The sequence below is a fragment of the Rhinopithecus roxellana genome, chromosome 3 (genome assembly GCF_007565055.1).
Source record: "Rhinopithecus roxellana isolate Shanxi Qingling chromosome 3, ASM756505v1, whole genome shotgun sequence".
NCBI classification, from domain to species: domain Eukaryota; kingdom Metazoa; phylum Chordata; class Mammalia; order Primates; family Cercopithecidae; genus Rhinopithecus; species Rhinopithecus roxellana.
In genome coordinates, this window is record NC_044551.1 from 68,889,564 (window position 1) to 68,917,104 (window position 27,541).

The 27,541-nt window shown below is 35.6% G+C and overlaps 1 protein-coding gene across 3 annotated transcripts in view; it reads right to left on the reverse strand.

Moving 5' to 3' along the window:
* Window positions 1–27,541, reverse strand: part of NADK2 (NAD kinase 2, mitochondrial) — a 46,197-nt gene that overhangs the window by 11,710 nt on the left and 6,946 nt on the right. For 2 of the 3 annotated variants that reach the window (XM_030926852.1, XM_010362897.2), the window contains exons 2-9: window positions 23,911–23,999; window positions 22,884–22,972; window positions 21,964–22,045; window positions 16,029–16,112; window positions 14,175–14,311; window positions 7,601–7,679; window positions 4,346–4,411; window positions 2,879–2,974 (exon numbers count right to left, since the gene is read on the reverse strand). In XM_030926852.1, coding sequence (XP_030782712.1) covers window positions 2,879–2,974; window positions 4,346–4,411; window positions 7,601–7,679; window positions 14,175–14,311; window positions 16,029–16,112; window positions 21,964–22,034 — 533 coding nt within the window. In that variant the 5' untranslated portion in view covers window positions 22,035–22,045; window positions 22,884–22,972; window positions 23,911–23,999. The remainder of the gene's footprint in view (window positions 1–2,878; window positions 2,975–4,345; window positions 4,412–7,600; window positions 7,680–14,174; window positions 14,312–16,028; window positions 16,113–21,963; window positions 22,046–22,883; window positions 22,973–23,910; window positions 24,000–27,541) is intronic. The other variant, XM_010362898.2, reaches the window with a different exon arrangement.

The window sequence follows — 27,541 nt, forward strand, 5'->3', positions numbered from 1 at the left end:
TGCATTTTGCAGACAAGGATTTGTACACAGATGTAAAGCTAGTCTGTGGTTTAATCAGGTCTCTTAACTTCCAGGCCAGTACTCTTTTCAATTATACCACTTTGCCCATTTTTTATGATAAGAACACTGGGTAAAGACAATCTCTATTTCTAACAGAAATTTCCATTTCTATTTCTAATTTCACTCTAGTTTTCAAAAAGTAGCATAGCATGTTCAACAGGAAAGATGCTATCATCATAAATGAAAGCTGTTAGCTGTAATGTTTTCAATTTAATCTATGAGATGGTTACAAAATAATTTTATAACATATTAAAGGATTAATTTTTTTCACAAAATTATTGGAAAATTCACTTTAGAAATTTTCCTTTCACTGGCCTTCAGGAAAACAAGTTATTAACCTACCTTTTAAAATGATACTTCTTATTTTTTCCAAAAGACTATTTGGCTAATTTTTTTTATTGAATACTTATGAATTAAATGACATGATATCTGAAAAATAACTTCAAAATAAATAGGACAAAAGTAGATAGATGGGGTACAGAGGCAACAAGACTGGGCATGTGTTGATAATTACTACTAGCTAATGGTATGTGGGGATTCATTACACTATTTTGTCACTTATTAAAAATTTTTCATAATAAAATAGTTTAAGAAGTCATGCTAAACAAGAAGGAAATAAAACTCTAAATCAAACTATCCAAATATAAAAGTTTGATAAGCACTGTTTTAGCTATATACAATTGTGAGCATATAGTCATTTACTCAAAAAATATTTTTTGAGTGAATACATATAAGGTACTGTGCACACAAAAGATTAAGCAGGAAAAAAAAAAAAAAAACCCTAGTCACCATCCCAAATCCATAAAGTTGCTTTAACTAGCTGGGTACTAGCATATTAGATAACTAATAATGTAACAACGGCTATAACAGTGCTATAAGAAAAAGTGTTAGGGAAGGATAAACATGATTAATTCACTGTCTTTATGAAAGAGGTGAGTGTTAAAGATTTGCTAAAGAGAATGACATTTCAAGACTGAATTTTCAGCCAGTGGATAGAAAGTGGAGTGTTCAGGCACTCAAGGCAGGAAGAAGTTGCACTGAGCAAAAATAAAAAGCCAAGCGAGAACAAGAAGCGTGCTGAGAATTGCAAGTAGTTGTGCCAATTCTAGTGTGCCATAGGTGGGAGTAAGGGTAGGGCAGGAATAAGGCCAATAAGATCACTAAGGTCATATGATAAAGGGCCTCAAATGACAGATTAAGCAATCTGAACAGTGGTCAATGAAACTTGTAAAGCAGAGAACAGAGATAGATTTATCTACATTTTAGAAATATTACTCTGTTGTAGATACTGGAAAGGATGTGGAGAAATAGGAACACTTTTACACTGTTGGTGGGAGCGTAAATTAGTTCAACCATTGTGGAAGGCAGTGTGGCGATTCCTCAAGGATATACAATTAGAAATACCATTTGACCCAGTAATCCCATTACTGGGGATATACTCAAAGGATTATAAGTCATGCTACTATAAAGACACATGCACATGTATGTTTATTGCGGCACTATTCACAATAGCAAAGACTTGGAACCAACCCAAATATCCATCAATAATAGACTGGATAAAGAAAATGTGGCACATATACACCATGGAATACTATGCAGCCATGAAAAAGAATGAGTTCATGTCCTTTTTAGGGACATGGATGAAGCTGGAAACTATCACTCTCAGCAAAATATCTCAAGGACAGAAAACCAAACACCGCATCTTCTCACTCATAAAACAACAGAACACATGGACACAGGGAGGGTCACACACCGGGGTCTTTTGTTGGGGGGGGGGACTGAGGGAGGGATAGCATTAGGAGAAATACCTAATGTAAACGAGGAGCTGATGGGTGCAGCAAACCAACATGGCACGTGTGTACCTATGTAACAAACCTGCATGTTGTGCACATGTACCCTAGAACTTAAAGTATAATAAGAATTTTTTAAAAAGTGAAAAAAAAAAAGGAAATATTACTCTGTGTAGTGCAGATGACAGCCTCAAGAATAAAAGGTGAGGCACAAAGAATATTCACTAAAAAGGTGCAGGCTTGGACCAAAGTAGCAGCAGTAGAAACCCAAAAAGTGGACTAAGATTTCAGAAGCACAATGAACGGGATTTCGAGACTGGGATATATAGAGAAGAGAATGAAGAATGGAGGACTCCAAAGGTAAGAACAAGGTTTTGAGAAATCATGTTTTGCTTTTTTTCTCTAGACATGGAGTCGGGTAAATGCTGATGGTATTCAGCAATGTAAAGAACACAAAAAGAAAAACTGAAGACAATAAATTCAGTTCTGAATGTGTTGAATTTGAAGTGCTACGAATATCCTATCTGGCATGTGATTTTAGAATATGAGTTTGTACTCAGGAGAGAAGGTATGTTTGGGAGGCATCTGTGAGGAATGTACTAAGAAGACAAGACTACCCAGAGGGAGGTTATAGAGTAAACAGGACATAGGATGCACCAGGTTATCTCCAGTTAGGCTTTTAATATACAAACCTCCAGTCTATTTTTGTTTATTGTACTTTGTATTCATTTTCTTACTATTATTTAAAATATTTTTCATTTTTAAGAAAAGATAGTCCCAAAACCACTTCTCATTTCCTTTCCTTTACAAACCTAGTGCTCAATAATGACCAAATCCAGGCTGTAACTATAATCCAAGAAGTCAAGGCAGGACTACTAGACCCCAATGATGAATGAAACAGAAACTTGGCCTACCTACATAACACCACCAGGACATCTCTTGCGTATTACACGCCTTAGATGTGCCAATATATTACATTACTGAAAATATTTCACAAAACTTGATAAGCAACATCCCAAGTTACTTACCAGGCCTTTGATCCTGTTCCAGTACACAAATTGAGCCCTGAACTCTTCTGTTTTTCCCATGGACCATCATCAACTGAAATCTCATAGTAGGAAGCCCTGTGAATTGAGAATATAAAACTGTTTGCTGAGCTTATGGTTCACAGTAAATAAGATAGTCTTCTTCAGAACTAAGAAAATCTTAATTAAGTCAGCTTACCCAAGAAATACTGGACTTAGTAGGCACACACATCATGATGCTAATTCCAATACTGATTAAGTGAAAAAGTTAGAAGAAAAAAAAAAAAAAAAAAAAAAAAACTACATGTCTGCTGCCTGTCTGATTTATATATTCCTTTCTGACAGTACTTTAATATTTCAAATAGGGGCTTCTTGCAAATTTCTGGCTAGCACTGTGCTATTGCTCTTATGGAATCTAACATACACAGAGCCTCATTTCAGAATTCAAAAAAGAAAATACTATTCTTAAGTGAGTTTCATTCTTGGTAGCCAGTCCTTGACATATTTTAAAGCTGATTCTAATTCTTAAAGTTATTAATAGTTTCTACTAAACTCTTGTTTCTTAAGCTACATGCTAATGTACCTTTTGAATTGGTAGTAAGCTAACAGAGATTAGATAATAAAGCTGTAAAGAAAATTCTCAACCAATACTGGATAGTGGACAAAACTAGAGATAAACCAGAACTAGAAATTTCTTTGAGATTTACATTTCCTAAAATATTTCATCAATATGAAATAAAATGGGTTTTCTGGCACCAGCAAAAATGGCACTATTCTTTAACTCCATGAATGCATAAATGATTTGTAACTATTCAAAGAACTTTTGAAATGTCTAAAAGCCTATTTTGTAAACTCTATCTTAAAATAATTGTGTCACTGATCAACAGTGAATTTTTTTCTCCAGCAAATAAAAAAGTTAAGATAAAACCGTAATAAAACACAAATTTTCAAAATAATAACAATTACTGGACATGCTTACAAACACTAACACTGTGGATAATTTATCTCTTATTCTAACCTTTACAGTTTATCCTGTAAGCTCTTAATTTGTGAGGGTTTTGCATAATACAACTCCTTTTCACTTTTTTCTTTATAGTCAGAATTTCTTATTAAAAATAAAAGATAGCAGGCCTAACATTCACATTTAACCTATTTCATAGCTTTGTTATATCTTCCTAGAAAACACACACATTAGGAGCCTATTATGTACAGACAAGCCAGCCAAATCCATAGAAGTGGCTGCCACTATGCCAGAATCAAGTAAAAACAAAAGAGATTAAAGGTAAGGGTGCATGGGTAGAAAAGAAGCAGAGGCAGAGAGAAAGACAAGTACAGTCAAGTGAGAGATGCTGAGCCCAAAATAATGAGCAAATTTAGTGTCATTCTCACATGCAAGTTTATCAGGATTAGTCAATTCATAGAATTTTTGTTTCAGGGAAATTATGTTTTTAAGGCAGCAATAAAACTCACAGTCCCTTTAGAGTGGGTATACTTCTTCTTAAATTGTCCACTGCTACAGCCCAAGAATAAGACATTCTAGGTTAGAACAAATAGGAGAAAAGAAAACAAAATTGGGCCTTTAAAATGTTCTTAAATCTAAGAACATTATAAATGAGGCAGGAATAATATTGCTGCACTTCACATTTTCCAAGCAAGGCACTTAAGTTTTCAGAGCATAGTGAAGCCTCAATACAGAATCTAGAATCAGAAATACTGGGCTTACGTTACAGTTCTGATGCTAGCTAATTATATGACCTTGGGCTAGTTATTTGAACTCTCCAAATCTCAATTTTGTCACTAATAAATACAACTACCTTTCTCACAGGGTTGCTATGAGCATTAAATGAGATAGCACACACAATATGAGCAGTGCCTGACACATAGCAGGCATCCAATAAATGTTCATTTCCTTTCTGTCTAAGGGTCTATGTCATAAAATCTTTAAAAGTGAGTTATAATACCTGCAGTAAACTGTTTTCAATAGCATCAGAAGCCAATCCATTGCTGTCTTTACTTAGTAAAACCATAAGGTGAGACATCAAAGAACACAAAAAGCAGCAGCATCAGTTATTTATGAGATAAACCAACCAGATCACTACTGCCACATAAAATAAAAGCATTTGATTGAAAATCCCCTCAAGAAACTTCAGACTCCCCCGAAATCTATCAACTGATGCCAGTTTTCCTCCATATATGTTATTTAATTTTTTAGTAAGTATAAAATTACAAAGCAAAGCTAGCTCTCAGCAGTTACCTTTAAAATACACAAACAGAATAAAATAAGCCATTAAATGGCTTCCCTGAAGTAAGCATAAACTCACAAAACATTTTTATCATTGCATTTATTTAAGGTAGACTTTCTCCAATCTCATTTAAAGTTCTTCCTCTCTTCTCTATCTTGTCTTTAGAATAATGACAAGATTGTATCACTAGAGTTAAATTTTTTCTTCTCTCATCTACCACATAGTATCTATAATTCATGTCCGTATTGCTTCAAACTTTATATGCAGCAAAAGAGAAAACTTTATAGATAGCATAAGTCTTGCTGTGTTAAAGTATATTTTTAAACTTTACTATATTTTTGTTTCCTAAATATTTTATCTTTGAATAATAAATTCTACTTTTAACTTTTTTAAATTATGTATTACTCTCCAAAAAATTAAGATACCACTACCTTTGTTATTCATCTTTACATCCCTAATGACTCACATATTACACACAGCACATGCACAATGTATTTTTGTTAAATATTACATCAACAACATAATTACAAATCAAAAAAACTGTTCAAACCATTCTGCTGAATCAAACTTCAATTCTTTTTCAACACAACCCAAGTTGAGTCATTGGCTACAATGTGAATATCTTTTTTAGTTAAGACAAGTTTTTCTCACTATAATTAAAGTTCTTATAAAAGGATATGACTTCCAGCAAACAAAATTTCAGAATTTATGGAACTCTTAGTAAACTAGGGATCCAACAACATAATCTTCAAAGGGTCACTCACATGGTTCTAGTAGCAGGAAAGCAGCAAATAAAACTCATCTCTAATCTTCTACCCTTAATTTACTTACATCTACAAGGATGAGAAGCCAGGTTCTAAAGTACTATCAAGAGTTAACTTTACATCACAGTAGTCATTTTATAGCTTGTCACTGTGTTCCACAAAAATGTTTTGCAAAAAAAATTATGTTGATAATGTAAGCCTAAGTTATATTCAAGTCCCACAAAATAGATTCTGCCAGTAATGAAACACATACATTTTTACACTCCTAATAAGGAACTACATTAACCTTAATTTTTGCAATAATGGTTACAATCTTGAACTGTCGATGCACTTGCCTTATGATGTGTTACACTAAAAAGGATACAACATCAACTATGGAGCATTATTGTCAAAAATGCCTAGTCTGAATCTAACATGAAAAAAAAAACATACAAATTTAAAATAAGGGATATTCTGCAATCCAACTGGCTTAGACCATTCAAAAATATTAATATCATGAATGACAAAACAGGATGGAAGTGTTCTTAATTTTAAAAGGCCATGATGGCCAAATGCAATGTGTGATCCTTAATTGGATCCTGGATAAAAACAAGCAAACAAATTATAAAAATAAGCAAGCAAACAAATCAGCTTTAAGAAGCACTAATTAATAGGAAATATTAATATGAACTGCCTATAAAAGTTTTCTATCAATTGCAAATTTGTACTTAGTATATTACTCTCTTAAATATTTATAAGCTGGGAACAGTGATATGCACGTCTAGTCCCTGCTACTTAGGAAGCTAAGGCAGGAGCATAGCTTGAGTCCAGATTTAAAGGCCAACCTGGGCAACATTCAGACATGGTAAGATACCATCTCTAAAAAATAAAAATAAAACATTAATAAAGCATCTGGCCAAGTGCAGTGGCTCACACCTGTAATCCCAGCACTTTGGGAGGCCGAGGTGGGCGGATCACCTGAGGCCAGGAGTTTGAAACCAGCCTGGCCAACATGGTGTATCGGGGGAACCAGCCCCCAATATTTAAGAAATTATAAGAGTATTGATTGGGGAAGTGATAAATGTCCATGAAATCTTCATAGTTTATGTTCAGAGACTGCAGTAAAGACAGACATAAGAAATTATAAAAGTATTAATTTTGGGAACTGTTAAATGTCCATTAAATGTTCACAATTTATGTTCTTCAGCCGCAGCTTCAGCCAGTCTCTCCATTTGGGGTCCCTGACTTCTCACAACAATGGTGAAACGCCATCTCTACTAAAAATAAAAAATTAGCCAGGTGTGGTGGCACGTGCCTGTAGTCCCAGCTACTCGGGAGGCTGAGGCAGGCTAATCGCTTGAACTCGGGAGGCAGAGGTTGAAGTAAGCCAAGATCACACCACTGCAATTCAGCCTGGGCGATAGAGTGAGACTCGGTCTCAAAAAAAAAAATAATAATAATAATAAAGAATCTATATAAACAGATTAAAGGCTCTGGGATGCAGTACAATAACTTTATTTAATACAGGGTTTTACAAACTTTTTTTTGCCATACAATGTTCTTTCCCCTTAATACATATTAACGTCTACGAAGGTTTTGGAAATATTTCATTAAATAATGAACTGCCATTACTTACAAAAGATTATTCACAAATCTTAGCCAGGTTGTAGAAATTGAATAAATATCCAAAAGCACTAAAACATTAAATTCCATGCTCAAGATCACTGGTTTAAAAGTACCTGGACGACAGACTCTCCCCAATGAAGACTTCATTTAGTGCTCTCACTGGCAGAAGTTGGGGTCCTGAAGCCTCACACCCTGCATGTAATTTAAGACAAAGAAAATCCAAGATAGCTCCTTGATTTCTAGAAATATTATAAAAAATTTATAAAACATTACAACTTTTATATTTTTGTTTTTAAAAGAATCACATACTTTAATATAGTTAACATTTAAATTATCTTTTACTTAAAGCATCCACAACATAAACCTTAAAGGAATCTAAACTTACACCTGTAATGAAGGCCCGAGTCTCTCTCAAAAATAAACCTTAATTCTTCTTGAAGCAATTTCTCAAGAGTGATGAACTATATTTATCCATCTCAAAAGATTCTTGTTGTTACACTTAGTTTTATCTTGGAAGCTTCAGAGATATAACTTACCAATTAAAACAAGAACTATTTTGGATTTAAGCAGCAAATGACATGCATGGCTTGGATGATGGAAACCAAACCAGGTATGTTAAGAAATCAGACATTTTTTTCTAAATAAGGAAACCTCAAGAGTGTTTTTAGCAACAGCAGCACTGGAGGAAATATTTCCACATCCCCCTTCATAATTCCTAAAAAATGTTTTCTTTTTTTAAATCTATAAGGTTGTGTGCACAGTTAAAGTAATCTTCCTTCATAATTACTTAAACATTACACCATCATATAAAATGACTGTCCCCTTCAAATGTTTCCCTTTACTTCTTTTATTAGTTTCCAACTGGAAAAGGCAACTCTGTATCCTCAATGTCACAACTATCAGATTTACTGGACTCAAGTATCTCCCACTAGGCTAGCATCATGAGAAAAGTTCTCTTTCTGTCAGACAAGTTGACTTTTCTGTCTCCTCTACAATTCCTACGAAGTTAATGTTTAAAAATCCATCCCAATTGTGGTAGGCAGGCTCCAAGTTGGTGCCCAGTGATTCCTGCCTCCCTGGTATTCACACTTTTGTGAATACATATACTCACACTCTCTTTCTCACATCATACTAGGGTTGCTCTATGTGACCAACAGAATATGGAAGCAGTGATGGCATATCACTTCTGAGATCAGGTTAGAAAAGACACTGTTGCTTCTACCTTGGCTGCTCTCTTTCTCTTAGATCTCCTGCTCTAGAGGAAGAGATAACATGAACAACCCTTTGGAGAGACCAACATAGTGAGGAACTGAAGCCATCTGCTAAAAGCCATGTGATGAGCTGGAAAGTGTGTTCTCCAGTTCCAGTCATGTCTTCATATACTGCTGTCCTGGCCAACAGCTTGACTGTCACCTCCTGCCTACATCAGAACTAGCTAAGCTATACTCTTAGAATCTTGACCTTTATAATCTGTGTGAGGTCATAAATATTTACATTTAAGATGCTAAGCTGAGTGATTTGTTATACAACAATAGTTACCTAATACACTATAGTTACCAAATACACTAATAAAACCACCACTGTCACCAAGACCACTTTGATCTATTCTTCTCCTTTGACTTGGTAGCCTAATTATTAAATTCTTCTGTTTGTTATGTTTATTAAATTGAACATTACATTTTTCTCATTTATTTTGGACTATAACTGCCTAAAGGGAACCCAATTATTCCTTCAAATATAACAAGTTATTACAATACCAAGTACCCTTGGAGTACTTATTGTTTACCTAAATTATCAGCTCAACTTCGTAATACAGAGAAAGACCTTGATACAAAAAGCTAAATATATATATAGCTTAAAGCCGGTTTTAGTCATATATATGTATATACACACACACATATATATACACATATATATATAAAGATTTGATATGTTTAATCAAATTTGATTGCACATAAGACTAAAACTGGCTTTAAACTGTCTTAGGTACTACATATATTCACATTCTCATTCTTGACAGTTTTACAAACATAAATGGCTAAAATTTATTGTTTAAATTACTTTTCCTTAAATAATTACCAATGAAATTCGTTTTAGATTACTATACCCACAGATTTCCTACAAATGCTCAAAAATAGGTACTCATGAAATATCACCAGTAAATCTGAGCTCTCACCATCAAACTGTAACCATGTTTCCCTTTTATATGGTCTTGACTTTCCACCTCTATTCTCATTTTCCCTCATCCTAATTTATCTCTCCATATTACATTTTTATTGCATGTGCTTGTTGAATTTCAATTCAAAACTTTCATCAAATGAGTTAGACAATAAATAAAATTGCTTCAAATCTCATTAATCATCTTAATTCTGCTTATTTTTTCATACTAATTCACTACTAAACCTTATCTAATCACAGAACTGTGTTCATTTAAAACTTGTCTCAATGGGACATAAAAAGATGGACTCCATACCATTACTTTATTTTTTTGAGACAGAGTTTAGTTCTTGTTGCCCAGGCTGGAGTGCAATGGCATGATCTTGGCTCACTGCAACCTCCACCCACCGGGTTCAAGAGATTCTCCTGCCTCAGCCTCCTGAGGAGCTGGGATTACAGGCATGCACCACCATGCCTGGCTAATTTTGTATTTTTAGTAGAGACGAGGTTTTACCATGTTGGTCACACTGGTCTCGAACTCTTGACCTCAGGTGATTCGCCCACCTCGGCCTCTCAAGTGCTGGAATTACAGGCGTGAGCCACCGTGCCCAGCCACCAATTACTTTTTTATCCAAGTGAATAGATTACAAAATTATAATTTATATTTTTAAACACAGAATTGTAATACTAGTGACACAAACTACTACACTGTGTAATTCTCTCACACTATGATGTTGCTAAACTTTATTTCCAGGTCTACTTGCACTGGATGGAGTCATGTGACTAGTAATGACCAATGGAATGTGGACAAAATTAATGAAAAGGCCTAGTTCCTAAAACTTCCCGTAAGATCTTCTATGTTTTCTCCCCACAAGATACAGAGGATCCAATAGAAGACTCAGAGGCCTTAAAATATGGTAGCAGCCACTATTTGGTAGCAGCTATGGTTGCCTGAAAACTCCTTGGACAATGAGATGAGTTAAAAATAAGCTTTTGGGCCGGGCGCGGTGGCTCAAGCCTGTAATCCCAGCACTTTGGGAGGCCGAGACGGGCGGATCACGAGGTCAGGAGATCGAGACCATCCTGGCTAACCTGGTAAAACCCCGTCTCTACTAAAAAAATATAAAAAAAAAACTAGCCGGGCGTGGTGGCGGGCGCCTGTGGTCCCAGCTACTTGGAAGGCTGAGGCAGGAGAATGGCGTAAACCCGGGAGGCGGAGCTTGCAGTGAGCTGAGATCCGGCCACTGCACTCCAGCCTGGGTGACAGAGCGAGACTCCGTCTCAAAAAAAAAAAAAATAAAAAATAAGCTTTTGCATTCAGTCACTGAGTTCTGGGATTGTTTATTAAACCAATTCATCTCTCTATATTAATACAACCAGTCTTTATTTATATAGCATTTACATTGTGTTAGGTATTACAGATCATCTAAAGATTATTAAAGTATAGGGAAGGATGTGCATAGGTTATATGCCAATACTATGCCATTTTATATGAGGGATGTGAACATCCTCGAATTTTGGTATCTGTAGGGGGTCCTTGGTACCAATCCCCCTCAGGTACCAAGGGATAAGTGTATATGAAATAATCTGCTCCAGTCACCACCCCCTCCATCTCCTTCTCCTCTCTGGAAGCTTGCAGTAGCTGTTTGTATTCTGACAAAACTTGGTGAAGAACATTTTACCATTAATTATGTGAAACACTTTGTGGGTCCTTTCAATTCAAAGACTCTTGCCTAAGTTTCCTAATTGAAATTTTTAAAAAGTATTAACTGATTCATACTAACTATATATTTATGGAGAACAGGTAATATTTTGATACACGCATACAACGTATAATGATCAAATCAGGGTATTTAGGATATCCATCACCTCAAATACTTGTCATTTGTGTTGGGAATATTTCAAATCTTCTCTTCCAGCTATTTTGAAATATAAAATAAATTGTTAATTATAATCAGCCTACTATGCTACTGAATGCTAGAACTTATTCCTTCCATCTAAGTACATGTTTGTACCCATTAACCAACCTCTGCTCATCCCACCTTTCACCCTTCCCAGGCTTTAGTAACTATCACTGTACTCTCTATCTTCATGAGATCAACTTTTTCAGCTCTCACATATGAATGAAAGCATGTGATATTTGTATTTCTATGCTTGACTTATTTCACCTCACATAGTGACCTCCAGTTCCATTCATGTTGCTGCAAATCTCAGGATTTCATTCTTTTTATGGCTGAATAGTACTCCATTGTGTATATATATACACCATATTTTCCATATTCATTTATCTACTGATGGACACTTTTACTCCATACTTGGCTATTGTGAATAGGGCTGCAACAAACATGAGGTGCCAGTATCCCTTTGCTATACTGATTTCCTTTCCTTTGGATAAACAGCCAGTAGTGGGATTGCTAGATTGTATGGGAGTTCTATTTTAGATTTTTGAGAAACCTTCATGCTGTTTTCCATAATGGCTTTACTTATTTACATTACCACCAACAGTGTATAAGAGTTCCCTTTTCTCCACACCCTTGCCAGTACTTGTTATTTTTGTCTTTTTGATAATGGCCATTCTAACTGGGGACAGATGGTATCTCACTGTGGTTTTGATTTGCATTTCCCTGATGATTAGTGACGTTGAGCACTTTTTCATATAGCTGTCGGTCATCCGTATGTCTTCTGAGAAACTTCTATTCAGAAACTTTACCACTTTTTTTTTTTTGAGACGGAGTCTCGCTCTGTCGCTCAGGTTGGAGTGCGGTGGCCGGATCTCGGCTCACTGCAAGCTCCGCCTCCCGGGTTCACGCCATTCTCCTGCCTCAGCCTCCCGAGTAGCTGGGACTACAGGTGCCCGCCACCACGCCCGGCTAGTATTTTGTATTTTTTAGTCGAGACGGGGTTTCACCGTGTTAGCCAGGATGGTCTCGATCTCCTGACCTCGTGATCCGCCCGTCTCGGCCTCCCAAAGTGCTGGGATTACAGGCTTGAGCCACCGCGCCCGGCCACTTTGCCACTTTTTAATGAGATTATTTGTTTGTTTGTTGTTTGAATTCCTTGTATATGCTGGATATTAGTCCCTTGTTAGATGAATAGTTTGCAAGTATTTTCTCCGATTCTATAGGCTGTCTCTTCACTCTTGTGTCCTTTGTTATGCAGAAGATTTGTTTAATATAGCTCCATTTGTCTATTCTGTTTTTGTTGCCTGTGCTTTTGAAGTCTTAGCCATAAAATCTTTGCCTAGACCAATGTGCTGAATAATTTCCCCTGCCTGTTTTGAGAAATCATCATGTATAATTTTTTTATTTTGAATATTTTTCTGTTCTTTTTCTGGAACTACCATTAATCAGATATGAACATCCTAGACGCTGAGCTATGATTCACTAACTTTGTATGTAATATTGTTTCTATATATGAAATATTAACTTCATTTATAAACTAAACACGGTAAATCTGAGGAATCTGAGCAGTGACTCTTTATATACCAATCTATATCTTTTTATAAGACTGCTGGTGAAGACAGTTAAATCTACCATCTATTGGTGGTAACAGTAACTTCTTTCAGTGAGGGATTAAAATTTCTAACTTATTTTTAAATTGTGCTTAACAGTTACTGCAGACTTTCAAAAACAATAATAGAAGTTCATGCACATATAATTTAAGATTTTTTTAAATATAATTTTTTTTTGAGGAGAACCTTTAAAATACAACATAAACACACATTTTAGAAACATGTTAACCTATAAAGCTGTAAGTCACCATGAAAAACTCTGGAATAAGTGGATATAAACCTCAGGTACCAAGAAAGAGCAGAAGCAGAAAGCAAAAATGTAAAAGTAGCTTTTCCTGATAAATTTATCCAGAAAATAAAACACAGGAGAAAACTGTATCTTTTTATACAGTCTACAAATATTTAAGATTTCTTTTGGGATATTCTTACATCATTAAAGTCCTACATTTGCTAGAAAAAGTGGGAAAATACGGCTCAAAATGGAGAATTCGCTTTAACCCTCCTAACAAAAAAAGCTGCCAAATCACCTTATGCTAATATATTCTCTAAGCTACACAAATATTTCAAGCACAAATCCTAAGGGTGGAATGCAAAATTTCCCAACAAATATATTTCATATATTTAAGTATAACTATATAAAATGCATAACCATCATAATCTTCCACAGATTAGCTCATTTCATCTTTACTGCTTTCCTTTTTTTTTTTTTTTTTTGACATTTCAAAGATTAAGGCCAAGAATCTTTTCTCAAACATCAACTATCTTATCAGATACTTTACAATCCTTACCTAATCAGCTAGTTTTCAAATCTGTCCTAGAAAACATCTAGAAATATGCTATTATTTCTTACTTCAGATTCTAATAAACTTTACAATTGAAGTAATTCACTGTACTTTGTTAAGTGCTACTAATGAAACTAAAAACAAGTTAATCATAAATTATTACATCAAAAAATTTGAAGTCAAAGGAACTATGAGTTAAATATTTCCCCAAACACATCTGATGCCCAATCCACCTACTTTCATCATGAGCTCTTTCAATGTTAAGGGCTCTATTGTGTTGATTCAAGCTTAGCTGCTGCTCGTGAAGGTCCACAGGAACAGGGTTTATGCCAGTCCCTTCAAGGTATAACCTGATTCTCTGCCTCCACAACCACCTTAGAATAGTGAAGAAAAGGCGAATTATGTTAAAATAGAATAAATTAAAGAGTACACATTATAATAATTTAATGAAATTAGTTAATAAAAAAGTTACTAGTTATTCCATGAATAAGTTATATCAGAAACACCTAAAGTCTATAGCTTCCTTATCAATGACAGATTTGAATATTTATTCTCTTTTCAATTATAATGGAAATACTTAATGTGCTTATACAAAATCTCCCAAGTAACTTAAATTAAGTCAAACTCTATCAAGAACCCAAAAAGTCCAAGATACTGAGCAAGATATAGTTTGTGCTTTGCTCAGCAAAAAATATTATACAAAAAAGAAAGCAAACTTAAATTAAAATAATATTGTGTTCTGATGGCTGGATTAGATAAAAATCTCTCTCCACAAATTTTGTAATGCAGTTTTTTTTAAACAATAAAAGGAAAAAAGGATTAAGAAACAATAAATAAAACAGTTTTGATTACACCTAAAAATTTAAATAACATCTCTGGTAACAGGAAAAAAAAAATCAGATTTAATTGAATTCAAAACCAATAATCAATGTATCGAAAGTCAATGGGACAGATTCTGCTTGGTAAGTATACAAAAATATACTTCCACTTGGTAGGTACAAATTAGCCATTTCTAAAGTTGTCAAACTTCTGAAATGACTAGAAACTAGAATGATTGGTAATGAAATGATTCTAGAAAAGTCAAGAAGATGTAATACAACTTCACAAATATCTGTGGGAAAAGCTTTCCCCAACTATAAAATATAGTCCAAGTCAGAAAATAAAAAGTAGTCCAGCTTGGCTCTCTCAAATATAATTGACCAACCTCATGCTCCTTCTTCCACTTTCCTGTTTTCCTGATGGTATGACCACTGAACATATTAAGTAAAAGAAATTTTTAAAAATCCCATCCCCACTACTTAAGAAATACTTTTATGTGAGACAGATACCAGGAATCTCAGCATGGTTGGATTAAATCCAACTCTCAATCATTACTAGATGGAAGATAAAGATAAAAAATATAAAATCTAAAAATTCAAACAATTTTAGCCAAAGTTTTAATTACCTTTCCACTAAACTGATAAGGACAAGTAACGAGGTTAAGAAAGTAGAGACATGGCTGCTATCTCACTGAAGGAGAAAAAAAATCTCTATATGCAGTTATATTATAGGCCAACCAACATTTGTCAGGATTTCTCTCCACAATTCCAACTGGACTAGGAGAAGGTAAATTAGACCTATGTGTGACTCAGCTAATACATTACTTTTAATGGCTACTGTTATATCTATGGAGCAATCCAAACATTATCTGATTTGTTCTGGTCTTTTTGTTTGTTTGTTTTGAGACACAGTCTTATTCTGTTGCCCAGGCTGGAGTGTAGTGGCGCAATCTCAGCTCACACTGCAACCTCTACCTCCTGGGCTCAAGTGATCCTCTCACCTCAGCCCCACAAATAGCTGCGACTACAGGTGCTTGCCACCATGACCAGCTAATTTTTGTATTTTTTGTAGAAACAAGGTTTCACCATGTTGCCCAGGCTGGTCTTGAACTCCCGAGCTCAAGTGATCCACCCGCATCAGCCTCCCAAAGTGCCGGGATTACAGGCGTTGAGACACTGTGCCCTGCCTGATTTGTTCTGTTTTTTAACAGATTTATTAATGACACATACTTATTAAGATACTTATATAAGAAAAACTGTAAGACATTCCTACCTGAACTCACCACGATAGAACTTCTGTAAGGCTTCTGGAAAGGAATGTGTATATCGAACGGGCAGGCATAAATGACCCTCAGACCTGTATTTTAACAGGAATTTTTTGGCGATACAAAGAGGAAAAGAAAAAAAGGTGAAGCAAAAAAATTTAATTAAAAGGTATCACTAAGTTATAAAATTAAGAAATGAAATTCTAAAAATTTCTAGTCTATATTCCATTTTTTGCCACAAAATTGTGTTCTTTCAACAAAAATAAAAAAGACCACAGAGTTAGTAGTCTACATCCAGCTTTAATGACATAATGCATAATAATATGTGAGTTTCTACATTACAATGAAACTAAAAATAGCAGCAAATCTGCCACTAATTACCCTGTAAAGTTACCTAATGGTACAGTGCTGTTCAAATAATTACATTATTTAACTACTAACCTTCAAATTTTTATTCTAACCTTTAAATTATTTAACTATTAACTTTGGGCAAGTCACTTTGGCATCAGCTTCCTCATCTCCAAAATCAGGATAAACCAGCAATCTCAAAAGGTGATTCTGAGGAATCAAAATATTTATGTGAAATGTTTTGAACCATAATTCCTTTTTAAATGTCATTTAAGATATCCTAAGTCACTAAAAAAGAAATGAGAAAGCTTAATCCAATGTAATCCTTCATTTATTCAAAAATATATAAATAACGAAACTCCTTTAAAGAGTTCATAGCTTGATGTGGAAGACAAATTAAATAATGAATCATTGCAAATTATAAGGTGGTAAGACTGCCTATTGATTGGTATAGATGAGAGTATGCGGCACCTAAAGACGTGTCCAGAAGGCTCAGTCATCATCATTTAATGATACTTCAATCTTGAAGAAAAGGCTGAGGGCAGGCTTAGGAAAACAAACTTCTGATAATCAATGTAAATCAACTTGTAAGTGTGAAAAGCACAGAAAAATGTTTTTACAAAGTTGTGAATAGTAGACTTCTTTAAGCGGGTCAACACTGAGGTTAAGAAAACGTAAGGCCTAGGTTTTTAAATTCTTATATTCATTGTAATACTTCACGCAATGTTAAGTATATAAAAGGTATCAACAGTCATTTGATAGCATAATATCTGCTGAGGTCAACTGCAAGTCTAAAACCTCTGTAGAGAGAAGATTCTCTCATGAGGTTACAGTCAGATATCAGCTAGGGCTGCAGGCATCTGAAGGCTTGACTTGGGCTAGCACGACCACTTCCAGGGTTGCTCACTCACATGGCTGGCAACTTGGTGCTGGCTGTTGGCAGGAGACCTCAATCCCCCTCCATGTGAGCCTCTCCACAGTGCTGTTGTGAGCATCCTCATATCATGGTGGCTGTCCTACCCCATAATGAACAATCCTCAAGACCAATATAGACGCTGCAATACCATTTATGACCTGGTCTTGGGACCTACGCATTCTCACACCATATTCTACTGGTCACATAGGCCATCCTTGATTGACTATTGGGGGGCAGGGAGGAGTACATTAAAGGGTACCTAAATACTAGGAAGCTACCTTGGAGGCTGACTACCCACATGTCCTCTATCCCATTTTGAATATTAAGCTTTCAAATGTTGTAATTGTTTACCAGGCTCAGTAGAGTGGCTGTAGAATACAGAAGAGACAGACAGAAATTACATATTTGATTTAGATGAGTCCATGTGAGTGGGCCATCTTGAAAGTGGATCCTCCAGCCCAAGTCAAGCCTTCAGATGCCTACAGACCAAGCTGACACCTGCTCAGGAGAGATCTCAAGCCAAAACCACCCAGCCAAACTGCTCCTGAACTCCTGACATGCACAACCCATAAGAAATAATACACTGTTAGCATCATAAGCCTCTAAGTTTTGAGATGATTTGTTATGCAACATTTGAACAACTTTAAGTTGTTCAACTTAAGTTGAACATTAACTTCTGATCTTTTTTGAAGCTCTGAGCTTTTTTGAAGCATATTTAACATAAAGAAGTCAGATAACTTGAAGCATACACAAAACCAGAAGCCAACTTTGGCTTGCCTGGAGGCAAGAAGAGAAACCAAAGAACTTCTAACACCTGTTCTTCTAGGTAGAAAATAGAGAAGAGATGACAATATTAACAATTGCTTGCCAGCTTCAAATTCCCACAAATTTATGAATATGAAGCCAGTTTTCAAAAGAAAATATAGTTCAATAAACTGTGTAACTAAACTGTGTCACTAAAGTTAAGAATCTTTTACCTTAATGATATAAAAATAAGCCATTAAGAAGTTCTGAAACCCACATGCATCAACATTGATGGCAATTAAAAATTAATTACTGAGCCAATGATCTCAATTATTTACATTTAGGGAATATTTACTCAGCTAGATTGGGGTTCTATCCCTATTCCCTAAAATCACTTAATCATTCATTTTTCAAGTGTTTATTACCTACCAGCTATGTATAAAACTATGCTAGTGACAGAGAAATTAAAATACAAGGTCCTATACTCAAGGAATTTATAGTCTAATGGAAGAGAAAAAGAAACAGAAAATAAATATATAGGGATAAGTGCTTTCTGCAGAGGGAATTACAACCCAGGAGAAACCCCAGTCTTGAACAAATAAGAACCACAGAAGTGAGTAAGCGGTATAAGGGAACTTTTGACAAAAGCACATACAAAGGCATGGGTGGGTGGGTTGGGGGGACATGGGCCTTTCTGGAGAACTCTTTCACCTACTCTCAAATCATGCCCTGGATCTTATATATCAACAAAGCTCCCCACCAGAGTAGAAGCATCCCTGTGTGAGCCTCTAACCAGCATGTTGGCGGACACTCATATAGTTACATTTTGCAGTTAAGAACAGCCTTTTAGAAAGGATCCTAGGTTGATCCTAGAACAGTTTCCAAAAATACATTTTTTAAGCTAAAGAATGTGTCATGCCTGTGGACATATGAGGACAGGTGAAACTAGAAAAGCAAATAGGCAAGAGACAGTGAAAGATAATATATTTTATGCTAAGCAATTCACAATGTATCCTGAAGGTCATGGTAAACTAAAAGATTTTAATAAGGAGTGGGTATAATCAATTAGATCTGCACTTCAGAAAGAAGCTAAGGCAATGTGTAAAGGATGAGTTAGAAGGAGAGAGACTGTAAGCTAGTTCAGTAATTTAAACAACTATAAAGGGCTGAGCTATTTTTAGTGGCAGTGAGGATGGCAAGAGATGGACTCAAAAGTAAGTTCCCTAGAACTTAGGACCAATTTGATGATAGAGTGAGGGAGAGATAGTTACAGCTTCAGCACAGATGATTCCATTCATCAAGAATGATGGGAGAAAGAAAAGGAGAGTTTATTTGTACATGTTACATTTTTAATACCACTGGATATATCCAAAGTAGAGGCCAGTGTGGCTAGAATAGAATGAAGGGAAAAATAATAGGCAATAAGGACAGAGAATGGTAAAGGGCCAGATAATGTATGGCCTGTATATCACATTTAAGGTGACCAACTGTCCCTTGGTTTGCCTGGGACTGACATTCTCCTGGGACACAGGACTTTCAGTGCTAAAACTAGGAAAGTTCCAAGAAAACCAGGAGGAGTTTTTCACCCTATTCACAGTAAAAAATTAAGATTTTATCCTAAGTTAGATGGGAAGCCATGACAAAAAAAAAATTTAGGCAGAGAAGTCATATAATATTATCAAACTTTCATAAAATAATCATGCTGGCTGCAGTGGGGAGAAGAAACTAAGAAACTATAAGGGTAAGAATGGAAGCAAGAAGATCACTGTTGGAATAAAGATTCTGCAGTCCCAGGGGACTCCAATACCACAGTATTAATCAGCCTCCCTGGAGACAATATAGGAATTGAAGAAGAAAAAAGATGGCCCAGAGCACAATATGTAAAAACAGCAGTATTTAGCCAGGAACCAAATAGTAAGATCCTTCAAAAGAGATACAGACAAAGAAGTAGTCACAGAGATAGGAAGAAAGGGGTATCATAAATGCAAACAAAGCAGAGTAGAAATAAGGGAGCAGTTAGTACCAAATATTTCCCAGAAATCAGGTAAGACAAGGACTAAAATATCCAGTAAATTCAGTAACGAGGATATCACTGATCTCTAAGGCAAAAGCAATGTCGATGAACTGGTTGGGGGCAAATCCATAAAAAAGTTGCAAAGTTTTAGAAAATAACTAAGAACTGAAGAAGTGCAGATAACCAAGCTTGGGGATAAGTGGAAGGAAAAGAGATAATAACCAAGAGAGTGACACAGGGTAAAAGATTTTTTAAATTTTCTTGAAAAACAGGAGTTTTGAACAAGTCTTTTCAGGCTAAAAGGAGTCATGTGTGAAGGGAGAGAAAAAAAGACAACATGATAGGACAAGATTTTTTTTAAGCAGGAGAAAAGGTGAAGTAGTTCTAATCCAGTGACTTTCAAATCCTCTGTGAAAAAAAAGGTGGGTTTATTGAAGGAGGAAGGATAAGGGAAGCAAGGTGAATGCAAAAGTTGAACTACTGAAGCAGCCACCACAGAGAATGGGGAAGAGAGATGAGTAGGGCTACATAGGAAGTTTGTGTGCAACTCTGAGTCCACTGCTAAGTGCTGAAGACTACAAACTGGAAGTGCCACCAAACCCAATGATCTTTTTTTCCCCAGATGACCATAGCAGTACTGATGCAGAAGTAGAAAGGATGATGGTCAGATTGATCTAGAATTGTGCAGAAAGGTAACGATGAAGAAATATTTGCACTTTGGGAGGCCAAGGTGGGAGGATCACTTGAGATCAGGAGTTTGAGACCAGCCTGGCCAATATGGTGAAACCCCATCTCTACTAAAAATACAAAAATTAGCCAGGTGTGGTGGTGCATGCCTGTAGTCCCAGCCACTCAGGAGGTTGAGGCAGAACAATCACTTGAACCCAGGAGGCAGAGGTAGAAATGTGCTGAGAGCACGCCCCTGCACTCCAGCCTGGGCAACAGAGCAAGACTCTGTCTCAAAAAAACAAAAAGAAAAAGAAAAGAAAAGAAAGAAATATTTAAGAAAGTAAATGAAGTGAGGAAGAAATAAGTGGAGAAAACGGAGGGGATCAAAATACTGAAAGTCAAAGGGCAGATTTAGTGGGATAAAGTAGTAAGACTGCTGTTAAGGCAGGAGGCCGCAGTCAGAGTGGAATTAATTAGGATTGTAGAGATAGGGAAATTCCAAATCATCAGAAAGTCCAGGTATAGTCATGGCTGTGGGTGGCTAGAACAGACTGAGGGTAAATATCACAAAGCTGAGGAAGGAAAAAAAAAGTGCCAATAGTGTTTGGATAGGTATTTTTATTAAGTCAGTAAAGTCACCTCCCCAAAAAAAATCAGTGGCAACATAACGAGGAATATAAATACAAGCCATAAGGAAGGGTAGAAAACGGATCATTATTAACTTGTCCCTCCTCAGCAATACCAAAGGTCCCCAACACTCACCTGGGTCAATAACTCAGGTCTATTATGCCATAGATCCTACTCCCAAACTACCTGGGAAGCTAAAATATGAGAACTGGTCCATCCCAGTTCTCCTACCAGCAATGCCAGCTACATGTATATATATTTTTCATGCCTGAGGTTAAAACTAGAGCTATATCCTTGAAAACAGCTACATAAAAGACAATCCTACTCAATTCTACATACCTAAATTTCATTACTAGAATGTTTCTGGAACATGGTTCTAATGTTCACGGTGGCCAGGAGCAATCATGCTTCCACTTAAGACACCATACACCATAGTAAAATGTCTGCAGTAACAGAGCCCAGGAATGTGAACATGGTCGAGAAAATAAAGAATAGCTTCCAAATTTTAAGACAGACCATAAAAAGATACTATGCAAGCAAAGCAGAAATTCATGTATGTATAACCTAAAAAAAAACTAAAAAGCACACCACACAAATCAAACAAAAAATATATGTTCTTTCTTACCGTTCTGGATCAGTGTTTACCCCTATAACTGGTTTAAGTCTGTCCAAGACTTTACTTGCTGCCAGCAGCATTGTGCCATCACCTAAGACAAAGTATAAGACATAACCAGATTTCTGTTATAAATCCAGTTTTTGGCCATTTTGAAAATTAGTAGTTTTAACAATCATACGCTACCCTGCTAACTGCTATAGCCTATCCCACTCCCTTTCTACCTATTATACCTTTGGATTCTCTCTCCCACTCTAATCCAGGATTTCGTAAGTGGCAAGATTACATTTAGGCAGAGTAATTCTTTGTTGTGGGGACACTGTAGAATGTTTTAGAGATATTCCCTTTACATACTAGTAGCACCCCACAGTGGGTAACCACTAATCTAATCCAAAAATTTCTATTAGCCAATCTTCTTTCCTTCTCCCATAACACCAGTCCAAATTCACAAATTATTTTAATGAAAACATATCTAATGTGTCCAACTTCAAATTTTTCTCTTCAACACCTGCCATCAACTTAAAGTTTTAGAAACAGTAGCCATTAACTTAATGATAAAGTTCAGAAAAAAGTAAGTATATTGGGACCAAAGAGGAAAAGAATTTACCTCATCTCATTAAACTCTTTATCAACTTCATTTTTTTCTTAAAACTGCTATAATTATACCAAAACACAATAACTGATCCTTTGAATCATATTTGAAGTTAAATGCATACCTTAAATATACACAAGGAACCTCACAGTAACATCATTCATTTAAAAAGTAGACTTGTATAAAACAGAAGTTTTAAACCTAATCGTAACAATCAAATAGTTGTTTAACGGTAAGACTCTGACGGCTTCAATATAGCTAGACCCTAGGGTATCTGGAAATAATGTGTATTAAACAACATTTGTATATTCCAACATCATTACTTCTGTAAAATTATTACCTCCTGCAGCTATGACAGCATCTGCCCATCGAACAGTCTCTTCATCATATTCTCTCCTCTTTACTAGACGAACCTCAATTCCCTCATTCCTAGGATAAAAAAAAGGAAAGGTTATATGAAATTTCCACATATATATATATATATATATATATATATATATAAAAAACAGGGGTATGTTTTCTGAGAGGCAGATGATTAAAACAGAGATGTAAAATAAACAAATTTGTGTCTTATAAGCAAATGTACATGGAGCTTTATAGCATTATCTTTGTTATCATTTAATTACAACAGCCAATTAACTATGATAATTAAGGAAGCATATGAATAAATCAAAAGTTATATCCCAAATCTCCATGTGCTTTAAAAGCTTTTATAACCACTAGTGAATAGCAGTATTAGTTAGAATTTCATTTTCTCTACTCCTTCTAATGCTTAAATTCATAGTACAAAAACAGTCCAGAAGACTAACACCTAGAGTGACGATTTTTTAAACTATAAAACTGAATGGCCGTTATTTTAAATCCAACGAATATCCATTGAGTACCAGACACTGGAATAGTGACTAAATACTTTGTAATTCACATGTTTCTCACACTGACCTTCTTGTACACACATAATTGCGTTTAGTTCTGAATTAACTGAAGTTTCTGTAATTTTTGGACAGAAGTTTCTATAATTTTCAATCACTCAAAAATATTATTACAATGAACACTCATATAATCCACTAGTCTGTTTTAATGAATAAAACATTACACAGTTGAAGCCAGCTGTGTAACTGAATTAACTCTGTAGAAAATGCATTTCTCTGGAAGACCAAATAATTGAAAATACTTGTGACATTTTCAGAGAATAAATATTTCCTTAAAGATGGTATAAAATCAGATCCATTAACCTCAATACAATTTTCTGAAAATGATTTTATAGTAACAATCAACACTAAAAGCCTAAGAATGGGCTGCTAATACAAAATAAAAACTGGAAGTCCTGAATATAAAATCCAACCCAAGACCCAATCCCACAAACTTACCGTAAACTATCTATAATATGTTCTACATTTTTGGTGTGAATATGATGTCGTTCAAGAAGTCCACTGTAGCTAGATCCTTTCAATGCAAGCTATATCAAAACAAAAAAAATGTTGTTTTACTAATATATATTACACATGATGTTCTAATATTGTTTTTTAAAAGCCCCATATAAAATATAATTTTTTGAAAATATATTTTAATGACTACCTGTGAAACCTATAAGTACAAATTGAACTAGAAAGCCTGATATCAGAAAATTATAATTTGGCTTTAATACCAAATACAGCATTATGTTTTCTGAATCATATAGTCACCAGGATCTCAGTATTTTATGTTTATAAGCTTAAGCTTTTTATTTTTTTGATGACTTTTTTTTTTTTTTTTGAGACGGAGTCTCGCTCTGTCGCCCAGGCTGGAGTGCAGTGGCGCAATCTCAGCTAACTGCAAGCTCCGCCTCCCGGGTTCATGCCATTCTCTTGCCTCAGCGTTGATGACTTTTTAACACATTGCATATGGCTACTTGATGACCAAAGGTAAACTAATACTTGTAGAGGTGGTTAGATGACCTTTGTTCCACTTGGATTTGCTTCTCTTGTTCTCAGATTTATAAACTCTATTTGGAATTTACCCTATGCAATCTAAACAAAGGGCTGACTAGCTCCCTTAGAAAGGGTAACTTTTATATCTATATATCTCCTTCAAGAATTATTTTTCCTAGTTGGAGTAACATTTTATAACTATCTCACCCTAAAATTTTTAAAAGTATATTTCTTATGAATAATCCATAAAGTAAAATGTAGAGAAAAAAGTTCAGAAATGTCCTTAGTGAACATCCATTTAATCACCAAGTAGGAAATTTGTTCACTACAGTGAATGCTAGAATTCAAAAGTGTGTTATTTGTACTTTCTTTGTTCCTCCGAATTCCTTTATACTTTTCCTTTTCCCTTTTTATTTTTTTTTTCTTTTTTTTTGTTCCTGAGATGCTGTCTTGCTATGTTGCTCAGGCTGGTCCTGGACTCCTAGGCTCTATTGATTCCCCTGTCTCCGTTTCCCAAGTAGATGAGATTATCAGCACATGTCACTGTGCCCACCTTATACCTTTCCTCTTTATGTAACAAAATCAGTTTTTCAAATACCTACTACATATATATATATATATTTTGAAATGGGGTCTGGCTCTGTTGCCCAGGCTGGGGTGTAGTGGTACGATCTCAGCTCACTGTAACCTCCGCCTCCTGGGCTCAAGCTGTCCTCCCACCTCTGCCTCCCAGGCAGCTGGGACTACAAGTGCACACCACCACACCCAACTAATTTTTGTATTTTTTTCTTTTTGGTAGAAATGGGGTTTTACCATGTTGCCCATGTTGGTCTCGAACTCCTTGAGACCACACACCTTGGCTTCCAAAAAAACAATCCACACACCTTGGCTTCCAAAAAAGCTGGGGTTACAGGTGTGAGCCACCACGCTCAGCCTAATATACAATCTCAAATATTTTGTTGTAAATCATTACTTACTGAACTATAAAGTAAAACTATTTCTTAGACAGCATATTAATACATATTTTACTTTTTAAAGGTTATAAAGATAACACAATATGGAAGATGCACATTTAAAGAAAACTGAAATCAAATATAATCTTATGGCTCAAAAAGGGTTAATATTTTGATACCTACCTTCCCTATCTTTTGTATGTGACTACTGGGTTAAGAGTTTTTAAATAGTTTTGCCCTCACTTTGTAATCTTTGTATGTTCTCACAAAAGAGAAGCTGAGGAAGCATTTGGCTATTGTGAAAATTAATAAATAGATGTTAACTCACCAAGATATACTATAATAGACAGCCTGTGCTAAAGTTTAATGCCTAGCCAAAAGCCTCATTAAACTTTAAGCTTCCAACGTCAATAATTTTTTTAAAGGAAAACATTGACTATGATAATAACTAGAAAATTCCTTCATTTAAAATAATCAACAAATCAACACAAGTCAGTAAAGTTTGAAAAACTAGAGTTTCTTAATATGGACAAACATAGCATTAATATTCAGATTACCACTATCATTACCCAGCTACAGATTGACTAAAACTGCATTAACCACTTCTCAGTGAGTATGAACCACTACCCTCTCCCTTGGCAACCTCTAGTTTCACGGCTTTAAAAGAGATCTATATGCTGATGCCAATGATTCCCAACTGCTATCTCCCAACCTGGCCTATCTTTAGGGCTTCAGATACATTTATTCAACTGCTTATTTGACATATTTCTTTGGATATCTAATAGGCACCTCAAATTTAGAGGGCTAGACATTGAACATGCTAGATACTGAATAATTAAATACTATTATTATTCATTCAATATCTAGCATGTTCAATATCTAGCCCCTGATTTTCTGGCCCAAGAATTCCCCAACTATGGCTTAAGCCAAGAGTCTAGAGTCATACCCGATGCCTCCATTTTTGCTTATTTCCACATCCAATTACTAGATCTTATGTTTGATCCAAGCACTTTTCTCTTCTTCACCTCTACCACTCATGATCTCACACCTGAACCACTGCACAAGCCTCTAACTGGGGTTTCCTACTTCCACTCTTGAAGCCCTATAGATTATTTCCCACACAGAAACCAGAGAGACCACAGCATGTCTCTTCCTCAGCTTAATGCCCTCTACAAATGGCATTCTCCCTACCAACTCTCAGGCTTATGCCACCTGACTTCTGCTCCTTTCTCCTACCTGTTTTCCTCCCCATTCCCTACACTCTAATCTCTTTGGTCTGTTTTCACCAAGCTCTTCCTTTGTACTTGTTGGAATGCTTTCCATCCCTCCCCTAACTCTAACTCTTTTTAACACTGGGGTGCCAGGACTGCTGAAACAGCTGCTACTGGTGCTGCCCTTGCAGCTGCAATAGGCTTACTGTGTATTTGAATTAGTTACATCTAATTTACCACTTCTACTTTAAATAAAACTTCAAGAGCAGCTGGCCCTCATACTTCAATTCCCTATCCAGACTTTTTACCTTATGTTCCAAATTTTGGTTTGGACAACATGGAACATGTACCCAGGAAAAAAGCACATAAAACTTACTGTGTAAGCCCTATAAATGCTACTCTGGGAGTTCAGAAACTTTTATGCTTACTTTCTGGCTCTCAGCAAGCCCCAGGAAAATAAGATACTTGGCAGTTGACTATTAGGGAACTTTGGCTTGAGATGGCGAAAGGGTCTGAATTTTTGGGAGAAAAAGTTCTGAAGAACTAACAAAAAACTTCAAATTTTCTATGATTGCTAACAATACTAAAATTCCTAAAATTCCAAATCTAAATACAAAGTTCAGTCAGTATCAGAATACTTAACATTGAAGCAAAAATGTCAGTTCATAAATTCTTATTCCCACTCAAATTTCTTCTTGTGAACTAATTTTCTAATAAGTCACGCTCAACATTCATTTAGAGAATGTAAGTTCTTATTTTCTTTAAAGACCTTGCTGGTTGGGCTATTAAGCTTTATTAACATGAATTGGCTAAACAAGGCTGGCTAAATAAGAAAATCACTTAATAAACAGCATCAGTTAGAAAGGCTTAAATCACTACTCAACTGGCTTTAATTCTTCCCTCACATTCAATCACCACAGCCAGTGA